The sequence below is a fragment of the Phaenicophaeus curvirostris genome, chromosome 12, assembly GCF_032191515.1.
Source record: "Phaenicophaeus curvirostris isolate KB17595 chromosome 12, BPBGC_Pcur_1.0, whole genome shotgun sequence".
Classification (NCBI taxonomy): Eukaryota; Metazoa; Chordata; class Aves; order Cuculiformes; family Cuculidae; genus Phaenicophaeus; species Phaenicophaeus curvirostris.
Genome location: NC_091403.1, coordinates 21088342 through 21101671, shown reverse-complemented (window position 1 = coordinate 21101671; position 13330 = coordinate 21088342). Strand labels below are relative to the sequence as shown.

The 13330-nt window shown below is 50.4% G+C and overlaps 1 protein-coding gene across 1 annotated transcript; it reads left to right on the top strand.

Annotated features, from left to right (window-relative positions):
- The first annotated feature begins 1222 nt into the window (after positions 1-1222).
- FEM1B (fem-1 homolog B) lies at positions 1223-6842 on the top strand. The gene is made up of 2 exons (XM_069866532.1): positions 1223-1637; positions 4964-6842. Exons 1-2 carry the CDS (start codon positions 1390-1392, stop codon positions 6597-6599), a joined length of 1884 nt encoding a protein of 627 aa, XP_069722633.1. The 5' UTR covers positions 1223-1389; the 3' UTR covers positions 6600-6842.
- The last annotated feature ends 6488 nt before the right edge of the window (positions 6843-13330 follow it).

Genomic DNA, 13330 nt, shown 5'->3' with positions numbered 1-13330 from the left:
GAGGTTCTTCTCCCTCTGTACTTGGCACTGGTGAGACCTCTCCTCGAATCCTGTGTTCAGTTCTGGGCCCCTCACCACAAGAAGGATGTTGAGGCTCTGGAGCAAGTCCAGAGAAGAGCAACAAAGCTGGTGAGGGGGCTGGAGAACACGTCTTAGGAGGAGCAGCTGGAGAAGAGGAGGCTGAGGGGAGACCTCATTGCTCTCTGCAACTACCTGATAGGAGGTTGTGGAGAGGAGGGAGCTGGGCTCTTCTCCCAAGTGACAGGGGACAGGATGAGAGGGAATGGCCTCAAGCTCCGCCAAGGGAGATTTAGGCTGGACATTAGGAAAAAATTCTTCACAGAAAGGGTGATTGGGCACTGGCAGAGGCTGCCCAGGGAGGGGGTTGAGTCACCTTCCCTGGAGGGGTTTAAGGGACGGGTGGACGAGGTGCTGAGGGACATGGTTTAGTGTTTGATGGGAATGGTTGGACTCGATGATCCGGTGGGTCTCTTCCAACCTGGTTATTCTATGATTCTATGAAACCCAACCCAACTCAATCCAACCCAACCCAGCCCGACTGAACCAGACTCAAACCAGCCCAACACTTAGAGCAGCTTCCAGTACTGAAAGGGGCTCCAGGAAAGCTGGGGAGGGGCTCTTGATCAGGGAGTGCAGGGATAGGATGAGGGGGAATGGTTTTCAGCTGAAAGAGGGGAGATTGAGATGAGATCTTAGGGAGAAATGTTTTCCTGTGAGGGTGGGGAGGCCCTGGCCCAGGTTGCCCAGAGCAGTGGTGGCTGCCCCATCCCTGGAGGGGTTCAAGGCCAGGCTGGATGGGGCTTGGAGCCCCTGATCCAGCGGGAGGTGTCCCTGCCCATGGGGCTGGGTGGGCTTTGAGGTCCCAAACCGTTCCGTGATTCTATCATTAACCCCTCCAGGCCATCCGGAGGCGGCAGGGACGCACAGGGCGATTCAGGGTCGAATCGCGTACCGCCCGCGACCCGGAACGCTCGTGCGGCGCCAGCGGTTGCGGGGAGGAACGCGAAAGGGAGTGAGTATGTGGGGGGGGGGGGGGGTAGGCGCGCTTCCGGTTTCGCTTCCGGAGTGGGCGCGGCGGGCGTGACGGCGCGGTGCGCGCGCGGCGGGGCCTTTCCGGCGACCCGTACCGGTGCCCCCGGCGTTCGCGTCCCCCCGGCTGCCGGGGCGGCTGAGGCGGCGGGGGCGCCGGGCCCGCTCCTCCGCCGCCGTCCCGGAGGGGCCTGGCCGGGCCCCCCCCTGCGGGGGCCGCATGAGCCCCGCGCCGCGCCGCGAGGCAGGACGGAGGGGGAGGCGGGCGGAGGGGCCGCCCCGGCGGCGGGGCAGGGCGGCGGGCGGCGGGGCCGCGGCCGCGCGGAGGAGGAGGCGGCGATGGAGGGGCTGGCCGGGTACGTGTACAAGGCGGCGAGCGAGGGGCGAGTGCTGACCCTGGCCGCGCTGCTGCTCAACCGCTCCGAGAGCGACATCAAGTACCTGCTGGGCTACGTGAGCCAGCACGGCGGGCAGCGCTCCACCCCGCTCATCATCGCCGCCCGCAACGGCCACGCCAAGGTGGTTCGCCTGCTCCTCGAGCACTACCGCGTCCAGCCCCAGCAGACCGGCACCGTCCGCTTCGACGGGTACGTAGAGCCCGCTGCTGCCTCCTGGGGCCCTGGTGCGGGGCCCCGCCGCTCGCTGAGCGGGTGCTGGGGAAGGAGGATCACGGAATGGTTGGGATTGGAAGAAATCTCAAAGCCCGGCGAGTTCCACCCCCTGCCACGGGCAGGGACACCTCCCACTGGATCAGGTTGCTCAAAGCCCCATCCAACCTGGCCTTGAACCCCTCCTAGGATGGGGCAGCTATGATTTCCCTGGGCAACCTGTGCCAGGGCCTCCCCACCCTCACAGCAAGGTGTTTTCTCCTAAGATCTCATCTCAATGTCCCCTCTTTCAGCTTAAAACCATTCTTCTTCATCTTATCCCTGCACTCCTTGATCAGGAGCCCCTCTGCAGCTTTCCTGTAGTCCCTTTTGGTTCTGGAGGCTGCTCTGAGGTCTCTGTGGAGTCTCCTGCAGGCTGAACAGCCCCAATTCTCTCAGCCTGTCCTCATAGGGGAGGTACTTCAGCCCTCAGATCATCTCTGTGGCCTCCACTGGACTCACTCCAACAGATCCATGTCCTTCCTGTGCTGAAAGGTTTGCTAGCCATAAAAATGCCTTTGCCCTTCCGAGATCCCCTGCCTGAAACTGCAGCTGGAATAGCATCCACTGCAGCCTGGAGAGCGCTTCATTGAGTTTGGCCTCAGTGAGCAGGATGCCCCATGTTCTCTCTTTGCTGTGCCAGAGCGGTGTTTTCTGTGAGGTTGCTCACTGATGGGGGTGACAGCAGGGCTGTGCTGTTCACAGGAACCAGACCTGAGTTTACTCAGATTGAGAGTTTTCCAGTGTCCAGTCCAGACATCCCAGGGAACGTCCCTTCCTCGCTGCCTGGAGCCAGCATAGGGAATAGCTGAGAGAGATGTGTGATAGTTTGGGATGGGAAGGGCATTGTTTTCTACAGCTCCCTGAAAGGAGGTTGGAGTGAGGTGGGTGTTGGTCTCTTCTCTCAAGTAACAAGTGATAGGGCTAGAGGAAATGGCCTCGAGTAGTGCCAGGGAAGGTTCAGATTGGATATTAGGAAAAATAATTCCTAAATGTTGAAGCATTGGGAGAGGCTCTTGAGGGCAGTGGTGGAGTCTCCATCTGTGGAGGGATTAAAAAACTGTAGATGTAGTGCTTCAGGACATGGTATAGCAGGCACGGTGGGGTTGAGCTGATGGTTGAACCTGGTGATCTTAGAGGTCTTTTCTAACTTCTGTGATTCTAAAGGGAGGGAGGTGCCTGGTGCTCAGTGGGGCCCAGCCAGGGCAGTGCTGCTGGTGCTGCTGTCTGGGCAGAAGCCCGGCTGTGGTGTCCAGGTGAGCTGCCACGGCAGGAGGAAGGAGGAACGCTTTTTAAAGATCTCCCACAGCACTCCTCAAGTTCTTGCCTGTCTTATCCCTCAGGCTGACTTATGGTGGAGTAGGTCAGTGTTTTGACCAGCTCCTGGTTCTGCAGTTGGGTTATGGAGAGAAGAGAAGCAGAGAAGAGAGCTCGTGTCGGGCACTGAGCAAAAGGGATGGCAGTGGGTCCCTGGTGTCTTTCAAGTGGCTCCTCCTCGATCAGCTGCAGTTTTGCCAGGGCAGGTCTGCCTGTCCCAGTGCTTGGTCCTTGCGTGCTGATTGAAAGGGGAAGAACCAACTTCCCTGTGTGATTTGGGTTTTTTCTTTCTTCCTCTTCTCTTCAAGCTCTTTTTTTTTTTTTTTTTTTCACAAGCAAAAAGTGGCTGAGGATCCCTAGAGCGAGATCTGCTCTGAATTCAGTTAAAGGAGCGGCCTCTGTTGACAGGGAGTGATAGGAAGTGCTGTCAGCCCTCCTCTGCTGCTGGAGTTTCTCATTCCTCATCCTGTGCCTTGACAGAAGGGCGATCTGTTTGCCAGAGCCTCTGCCTGTACAGATTAAAGGTGCTGTTGTCTGGGACACAATGGGCACAGTGGGAGCTGTGGGCTGGTGAGAGGAGAGGAGGCAGGAGAGGAGGCATGTGATCTGGCGTCCTTGTCCCTCTGCTTGAGATAAGGTGGCACCGCGGCTCCACTTGCTTGGGTTCTGACTTGTAGATAGGTACCTATAGGGCACCAATCCATTGCCTCGTGTTCATTAACAGCTCCTAGGTCTTGATTTACCCCTCTATGGTGTTAAAAGTATTTTAATGTGATTATTTACAAATAAAGAACTTCTGACTGTGACTGAAGGTGGCCACTTCTGTCTTATTGACACATCTGCATGCCAGAGCTCTTAACTAGCCTCCAGAATGTTGTCTAGAGGTGTGCGTTGGCTGCGTTTGCAGACGGTGCTTCAGCTGAGCTACACGAGAGCTCCATAAAGTGATAAAAATTATAGTTAAAAGTTAAAATTAAATTGGTGTCTTATGACATTTTCACTTTGGGAAACGTGACTGGACCTACAGAAATAAGGCATTTGTGCCTCCTCTGTGATACGGGATGTGCGTGGGCGTGTGTTACCTGCCGCCTGTTTCTGCGTGTGAACGAGAGCAACGGGAAAGACACGAGCCCCTGTCTTTGTGGTTACGCAGCGTGCTGGGTTGGGAATGCAAGCAGCTTAGGAAGCTGGTGATGCTTTGCTGAAGTCAACTGTCGCTGCACTGATGAGTGCCAGGAAGCTGTCTCCAAGGCCATGATCAGGCCTTGGGACAGTATCACTCAGGATAACCTTAGCTTTTTAAATTCTGTTTTATTCCTGGAGTTCTCTCTGTGTAACCAGGTCGGTGCGATCCCTTCAAGAGAAGGGATATCCGTGCGGCAGGAGAGGCGGAGTTTTGCAGTTCAAGGAGAGAGAACGAGTGCAGTGATCGAAGTTCTTGAGCCAGCTTTGCTTCCAGCTCCAGGGAATTGTATAGCTGTGCTGTTATTTGTGCCCAGGTTTGGGTTTTTTGTGTCAATATCTGAATGTTAAGTTTTCTCTCTTTCTTTCACCTGTCAGCTTCTGGCACAAGGGATCGAAAACGTGGTAATTTTTGTAGCTGTTCTCCCCAAGTCCTCCAAGGGCTGGAGATTGCAGGTGGGATCTTCAAATCAGCCTGGGAAGCACTGGGGTGAAATGTGGTTAAATCACCCAGCTGCTTTGAAGTTTCAACTTCCAACTTTGCTTCCTCCGGGGAGTCTGTGTGCTTGACGCAGACAATCTCATTCTTGCAATTGCAATCTCATTCTTGACTGTCCCGTTAAGTTCCTTCAGGTTCAAAACCAGGATGGTGATAAAATGCTTTTGCCTGGCTGGGTACGTGCGTGCCTGTTGCATACAGCTCGATTGTCTGTAAAAGGCGGTTTAAAAGCATCGGTTTAACTGCTTGTTTGTGTCCTTGTTTTCAGCTTTGTCATTGATGGAGCCACAGCTCTCTGGTGCGCGGCAGGCGCCGGCCACTTCGAAGTAGTCAAACTGCTGGTGAGTCACGGCGCCAACGTGAATCACACCACGGTGACCAACTCGACTCCGCTGCGGGCTGCGTGTTTCGATGGCCGGCTGGACATCGTCAAGTACCTGGTCGAAAACAACGCCAACATCAGCATCGCCAACAAGTACGACAACACCTGCCTTATGATTGCAGCCTACAAAGGGCACACGGACGTGGTGAGGTACCTCCTGGAGCAGCATGCCGACCCCAACGCCAGAGCCCACTGCGGTGCCACCGCGCTGCACTTCGCAGCCGAAGCCGGCCACTTGGAAATAGTGAGGGAACTGGTCAAGTGGAAGGCGGCGATGATGGTGAACGGCCATGGGATGACTCCGCTGAAGGTTGCTGCTGAGAGCTGCAAGGCTGATGTTGTAGAGCTGCTCCTTGCTCACGCTGACTGTGATAGGAGGAGCCGGATTGAAGCTCTGGAACTTCTGGGTGCCTCGTTTGCAAATGACAGAGAAAACTATGATATAATGAAGACTTACCACTATTTATATTTAGCGATGCTGGAGAGGTACCGAGACAGTGAGAATATAATTGAAAAAGAAGTTCTTCCGCAAATTGAAGCTTATGGAAACAGGACTGAGTGCAGGACTCCTCAGGAATTAGAGTCTATTAGGCAGGACAGAGATGCCCTTCACATGGAAGGCCTCATTGTGCGAGAGAGAATTCTGGGATCAGACAATATTGATGTTTCTCACCCCATTATTTACCGGGGGGCTGTTTATGCAGATAACATGGAGTTTGAACAGTGTATTAAGCTATGGCTTCACGCGTTACACCTGAGGCAGAGGGGCAACAGGAACACTCATAAGGACCTCCTGAGGTTTGCTCAAGTCTTCTCTCAGATGATACACTTGAACGAGCCTGTTAAGGCCAAGGACATTGAGAGTGTCCTAAGGTGCAGCGTCTTGGAAATAGAACAAGGCATGTCCCGCATCAAAACCACCCAAGACTCTGACATTCACACCGCCATGGACAACTATGAATGCAACATCTTTACCTTTCTCTACTTAGTCTGCATCTCTACCAAGACCCAGTGCAGCGAGGATGATCAGTCCCGAATCAACAAACAGATTTACAATCTGATTCATCTTGATCCCAGGACGCGGGACGGCTCTAGTTTGCTGCATCATGCTGTCAATTCCAGTACACCGGTTGATGACTTCCACACGAATGACGTCTGCAGCTTTCCTAACGCGCTTGTCACAAAACTCTTGCTAGATTGCGGCGCTGACGTGAACGCTGTGGACAACGAAGGAAACAGTCCGCTCCACATCATTGTCCAATACCACAGGCCCATCAGTGACTTCTTGACATTGCATTCCATCATCATTAGCCTGGTGGAGGCTGGTGCTCACACAGACATGACAAATAAGCAGAAGAAAACCCCTCTGGATAAGAGTACAACAGGGGTGTCTGAAATACTCCTTAAAACTCAAATGAAGCTGAGTCTCAAGTGCCTGGCTGCCCGAGCAGTACGGATCTATAACATCAGCTACCAAAACCAGATCCCCAGAACTCTGGAAGAGTTTGTGAAGTTTCACTAGGCTTTGTAAAATCTTTTGTGGCGGTGCTATCCTGGGACGACATCAACTGCAGCAGCAGAATACATGGAGCTGTTTTACTCTTTTCTCTTGAATTTAGGTTCCTCTGGATTCAGTCTGCAGTCTCAGTTCTCATGCTGAGCCGGGGGAGGGGGAGAAAATAAAGCCACATTGTTTTCCTGTAGTCAAATCCGATGGTTTTGGTCATTTCTTTTGGTTAAAAGAATTTCTTTGTTATCTCTTGTTTTTTGTAAACAAAATGAAAAGAATCCTAATGTAACTTGTGCAGGACGTTTTGTTTCCAGTACACATCTCCACTTGCAATTTGCAGCCGAATGCTTTAGGGCATTCTTTATACAGGCACCTCCGAAAGCCTGTGTCACCGAGGCAGCGGCTTTGCAAGTTTTAAAACTGCTTGGAGTCAAGTGGGAAAGAACAACGGGAAATTATGTGGTAGTTGGTTAAAAACTGACGTCTGGACATACAGAGCAATCTGTTGCTCTCATACCTCACCATCTTTTTATGCCTTTCAGTTAACGCTGAAGATGTTGGTAACATATAAAAATGTTATTTTTTTTTTTAAAGTTAAGCATTGAACAGCTTAATTTTCAACGTTATCAACAGCTACAGCCGCACAGAATGCTCTGTTAGGAAATACAGGTTTAAATTGAGCTGTGGTATGTTCATCTAGTGATAGTTGAAGTATCAAGCTCTTCTTTTACAGTACTACAGTAAGCACTGAATAATGTTTGGAAAAGGAACTTTGCAGACTGAGTGAAACGAACCCGAGTCATGGTTTCTTTTTATGTAGCTGAGTTGCTCATATATAAAGATCATGCATGGATACCTAGAAAATTGGTAGGGTATTTGCGTTTATGTGTGTCCCAACATTTCAAAATGCTTTTTTTTTTGTTTTTTTCTGTTTCAATGATCAACATGCACCTTTTTGACTCAAAAGTATGTATAACTGCAGTCTTGGGTTCCAAATGCTGTATCTTCCTAATGGAGTAGTCTGTCGCCAAAGAGAGTCTTCCTTTGGAGTGGGGACGCTGCTTCAAACTGGCTTTTCTGATAAGCGCGGAGTCTGTGCCTCCCTGAATTGAACTTGAGGACTTTTCATGGTTTTTACTCCTTTCATGATGAAAATCTCTATTAAAACTGATTTTTAAAAAATTGTCCTATCATAAACTCTTTTATGATAAACAACTGATTGTATAATAAAAGTGTCGCTGGAGAAACGTCCTTCTCCTTGGTAGAAGTTGCAGATGCTCCGACAGTAAAATGTCACTTGTTTTGACAGGCTACTGAAACCAGTTTATTTAAAATGCAGCTTTTTAACTGTCAAGATGATGAAAGAATGTTCTGTAGGTCTTTTTTAAACAATCTGGGTAGAACTTTAAGGTGAGATTTGGGCACATGTTTCTATTTGTATTACAAATAAATAAACATTGAATGTGGAATTAGCTTGTAACTCTTTAATTTTTGCCTAGTGCCAAGCTGAATAGTGCTGCTTGGGTTGTATGGTACTGTAAGCGCTGGCTTGTTGCAGGGTTCCTCATAGGAACTTGGCTTGCTGTAATATCTTCCAATTGTGTGGTTCCCGTTGAACCTGTCCATTCTCTTTTATCACAGGAAAAGCTAAAGCTCCAGCAGGTTGCCATTCCCCATCCAATACGGCATCTCAGATTACACCGCTCCATCTACGTTGCATTCTACTTCTTGCAGCAGAAGCCACTGGATTATTATATGGAGATGGAGACGACTCAGGCTTCTCACTTGCCTGCATCGGTTGAGTGCTAAGATCCTGAAGTTTATTTAGAACCTCTCTCATCAATTGTTCAGTGGACTCCTCCACATCCTTTACAGGATCGTCAGGCTCTAGTGGTGTCGATGGAAGCTCCTTAACAGATGAATTTCCTGAGGAAGGGTGTCATGGTGTGAGAGACACTCATTCACTGGTAAAATATTAAAAAGGACAAAGTCTTCGAAGCAAAGTTAATAATATTTTTATTTTACAATTCAGCGCTGAATTGGATGCCCTTCTAAAAAAGGCGTAAGATCCTACAAAAAACAGTGCGTATATATACTAGTTTTAAACAAAGAATATATTCAACCATATCTGGAGACTCCTGTAAATCTCTTCAAGGTCGCTCATTATATTTTTGGCGTATTCACCCATGTCCGGAGACTCCCGTCAGGTTATTGCTGCCAACTGTATCTTGTTAGACAGCTAAGCATCAGGTCTGGATATCAGCTACGTATTATATCTTGATAAGGTAGCCAGCTTTCCTTTTTTTTTTTTTTTTGTGGGGGGACCATCTGTGTGCAGTGCTGAGATTGCTGCAGCAGCGACCTTTTCTCTCCGCTTTCTAACAAAGAGTTGCTAATTGCCCTCCATAAAGCTCCAAAAAGGCTGTCTTGCCTTTTCCCCCGTTAATTGCTGCCGCACAGAATTTGTCACCCGCAACACAAACGATGCTTGGAGTCGATTCCCAATTTAAGGGATTCCCAATTTAAGGGATTCCACATTTATGGGATTCCGCATTTAAATTATTCTGCATTTATGGGATTCCACATTTAAGGGATTCCTCATTTAAATGATTCCTCATTTAACCGACAAAAGAGGTCTCTTTTGGGGCTCCACTCATCCCAGGGTCCCTCATAACAAGCCGAATCGCGAATAACAACAGCGCAGAGAGGATGCTAAGTGCTTCTCAACTTTATTGCTGAAGTACCTGCTTATTTATACACCTTGAAGCTGTCCACGCGCCACAGGGCATCACATCATTGGTTGAAGCAAGCTGCCCACGCGCTCAGGGCTGCTTTTAATTGGTTATCCTGCGATGTGCTACGTTTAACAGTGTTTCAGTTTTGCGGCTTCACACCCAGCTCAGCTCCCTCCGTGCTGCTTGTTTTTTTCTCCCTGTACCCTCCGTGCAAGGTCGGTTCAAGGTTAGTTATTCTAAAGCTTCCATTTCATAGCCTGGAGTGTTCACAGCCAGCCAGTCACACCCTCCCTGGACCAAAAACTCCTCCACGCTGGCTGGTGTGTGTGTGTCTGTAGAAAGAAAAGTTTTGGAAGTACTTTTTATTTTGCTAGAAACTTGCAGAGTAAAAAACTAGAAAAGTTTTGGAAGTGCTTTTTACTTTACTCTGCTAGAAACTAGCAGAGTAAAAAACTAGAAAAGTTTTGGAAGTACTTTTTACTTTGCTAGAAACTAGCAGAGTAAAAAATTAAAGAAGTTTTGGAAGTGCTTTTTACTTTACCCAGCTAGAAACTAGCAGAGTGAAAAACTAGGAGAATTTTGGAAGTACTTTTTACTTTACTCTGCTAGAAACTAGCAGAGTAAAAAACTAGAAAAGTTTTAGAAGTACTTTTTACTCTGCTAGAAACTAGCTCCTAAAATGAGGAATGTGTGTGTTGCATCTCAGGTGTGGCAAAGCCAAATGGAACCTGACCCTTGATGCAACAAATGGCTGTTGGGAAGGTGATTATTATTGAGATAGTAAAGCTGCTGGTAGTTAACTCAGTTGAAGTTAACCAGAGTGTGACTCAGCGTGTACCTGTTACAGATTAACAGTTGTTGTCCTGTTCCACCCTCTGAGCCTCGCTGGCCCTTTCCACCCTTGCACATTTATTTGTGATGCGTGTGTTTACTAAGGAGTTGGTGGTCCTGGAGTCTGTCGAAGCATTCTGGATGGGGAGTCATTTTGAGTTACTGTATTGTTGATTTAAGATGGGATTTCCTTGCACCATTGTTTTTTTTTTTCCTCAGGAACTGTTTCTGACATGGAATAATCAAGGTGCTGTGAAATACCTGTGTAAAACTATTCTTGAAACAACCATGCATGCTTGGAATATCTGCTCCTTCCACAGTGCTGTTTTTTTTTAATAAGGAAACCATGCTAGACCAAAAGATCTAGTGGAAAGCTGCTTCTTCCTCCTTTCCTGCAGCTTTGCTCTCATCCTTCCCTGCTTTTGGCTCTGTTGCAGGGTATTTGCTGAGGTTCTGCTCTCTTCTTGCTGTTCCTGGGAAGCCTGCAGTATGATGTGAAGACCCGAAGAGAGAAGCAGCAATAAAACTGCATGTGTGTAAGTTGCAAAGAACTTTTATAAAGAGGGGTTGGTTTGTGCTGTCGAAGGAGCGGCTGATGCTAAAGCTGCTCCTGTCTCAGGTGTGGCCCCTGGTCTTTGTCCTGGCTCCCAGGGAAGATGGGTTCCTGCTTGGCTGCAGCCTGGGAAGGTGATGGTGGGAAGGTTGTGGTGAGCACATGCTGTTTCACTACCTCCACTGTGGCCGTAGAAGCTCTTGGCCAAAGGGCAGGACAAAACAGTTGTGCCTGTGGGTGCAGCAGCATCTGCTGTGACTCTTGGAGTCCCAGCACCGTCCCTCTCCTTAGAGTGGGAATATCAGACATTAAAAGCTGAAAGAATGTGCTTGTTCTCTGTGGGAGTTATTTTAAGCTCTTGAAGAAAAAAAAAATCTGTATAGAGGCAGGGGTGCTCCCTTTGCTGGGAACAAGGAGCTGGGTGCCGTTCCCCTCTGCAGGGACGAGGTGTGTGCGCGCCTGGGGGTGAGGGTCTGTTATTTATAGAGCTGGCTCAGAGCAGGGAGCTGCTGTTGGAGAGCAGCCTGGCTTTTAAAAATACACCTTGTTGAGGCCAGCCTGCGCTCGGTGGGGTGAAAACGCTTGACAAACCCAGAGTCTCAGTCTGTCGGGGTGTGCTCGGGCAGGTGAGCTGAGGCAGAAGGGCAGTGGGTGGAGGGAGCTGCAGCTGGCATTTCATACGCTCACCTGTGCTTCAGGTGTGCTTCAGCCACAGTCCTTGCATAGTGATGAGAGCCCTGGCTGACCCTCAGGTTGTGTCGTTGCATGGAAGGCTGAGTTTTTCACTTATTCCATAGCTCCGTTCTACCCCGAGCCTTCACATCAGCAAGCAGGCGAAGGCGCTCGGCTTAGTGAAGAAAACTGCTTTCTAACAACAAGTCACTCTTATTTTTTCAGCTGTCAGCACTCCAGTGATGTGTCAGGCAGGGCCTGTGCGCCAGCCCCTCTGCCGCACCGTGCCCTGTGCCAGTCCCGGGCTCCCCTGGCTCACGCCCTGTCTCCCTGGCTGGGGCTGTGCTGCCCTCTTCCACCCTACTTTGGGTGGAAGCGTGGATCTGCTGGAGGGTCGGGAGGCTCCAAAGGGATCTGAACAGGCTGGACCGCTGGGCAGAGTCCAATGGCAGGAGGTTTAACAAGGCCAAATGCCGGGTCCTGCACTTGGGGCACAACAACCCTGTGCAGCTACAGACTAGGAGAAGTCTGTCTAGAAAGCTGCCTGGAGGAGAGGGACCTGGGGGTGTTGGTTGACAGCGACTGAACATGAGCCAGCAGGGGCCCAGGTGGCCAAGAAGGCCAACGGCATCTTGGCTTGGATCAGAAACGGCGTGACCAGCAGGTCCAGGGAGGTTCTTCTCCCTCTGGACTCGGCACTGGTGAGACCGCTCCTCGAATCCTGTGTTCAGTTCTGGGCCCCTCCCCACAAGAAGGATGTTGAGGCTCTGGAGCGAGTCCAGAGAAGAGCAACAAAGCTGGTGAAGGGGCTGGAGAACAGGCCTTATGAGGAACGGCTGAGAGAGCTGGGGGTGTTTAGCCTGGAGAAGAGGAGGCTGAGGGGAGACCTCATTGCTCTCTCCAACTACCTGAAGGGAGGTTGTGGAGAGGAGGGAGCTGGGCTCTTCTCCCAAGTGACAGGGGACAGGACGAGAGGGAATGGCCTCAAGCTCCACCAGGGGAGGTTTAGTCTGGACATTAGGAAAAAGTTTTTCACAGAAAGGGTGATTGGTCCCTGGCAGAGGCTGCCCAGGGAGGGGGTTGAGTCCCCTTCCCTGGAGGGGTTTAAGGCACGGGTGGATGAGGCGCTGAGGGACATGGGTTAGTGATTGATGGGAATGGTTGGACTCGATGATCCGGTGGGTCTCTTCCAACCTGGTTATTCTATGATTCTATGATTCTATGTCGGGATGCAGAATGAAAGCTGAGTTTCTCTGAAGCCAGTGAGAGCTGGGGTGGCTTAGGAGAGCTTGTTCTACTGAGACTTCCCTGGGCATAACTGTGAGCTTGTGAACCAAAGCACCTGTGCGGAGCAGCTTGACTGCTGTGTCAGTGCTGTTATGAGTTAAATTGCTAGAAGCCACGGGTGTAAGTAGCTTTTAACCAAGTTCTCAAACTCTTAACGTTCTGACTTACAGACAGAGAAGTGCCGGTGCTTTGATGCCTGGTTTAGGTAAGGAGAAGCCTGCAGAGGGGAGGAGTGCCATGGTCACCCTGAGCCACCGTGGTGTCGCTGGGGAATGGGAATTATGCTTTTGGAGTGTTTTGCATGAATGGGAATGAGAGTGAAGCTTCCACTGCTGCAAGGGTACAGAGTGGCAGTTGCACAGCAGCCCTGTGTCTGCAGGGAGTTCTGGCCCCAAGCCTTGGCTGGCATCACCAGGCATCCCTCCTGCTGTGAGCTACAGCCCCACACCTTGACCAGAGTCGCCAGCTGTCCCTCTGTGGTGACCTCCAGTGACCTATTAGAGAATGGACTGCAAAGCCCATTCAGTTCCATTCCCCTGCCATGGGCAGGGACACCTCCCACTGGATCAGGGGCTCAAAGCTCCATCAACATGGCCTTGAACCCCTCCAGGGATGGGGCAGCCACCACTGCTCTGGGCAACCTTCAAAGGAAAACATTTCTTCCT

Bases quoted from the DNA above. Each gene is read 5' to 3' on its own strand.
- FEM1B (XM_069866532.1), top strand. From the start codon at position 1,390: ATGGAGGGGCTGGCCGGGTACGTGTACAAGGCGGCGAGCGAGGGGCGA. The intron at 1,638-4,963 runs GTACGTAGAGCC...CCTTGTTTTCAG, and splicing joins GGCACCGTCCGCTTCGACGG to CTTTGTCATTGATGGAGCCA.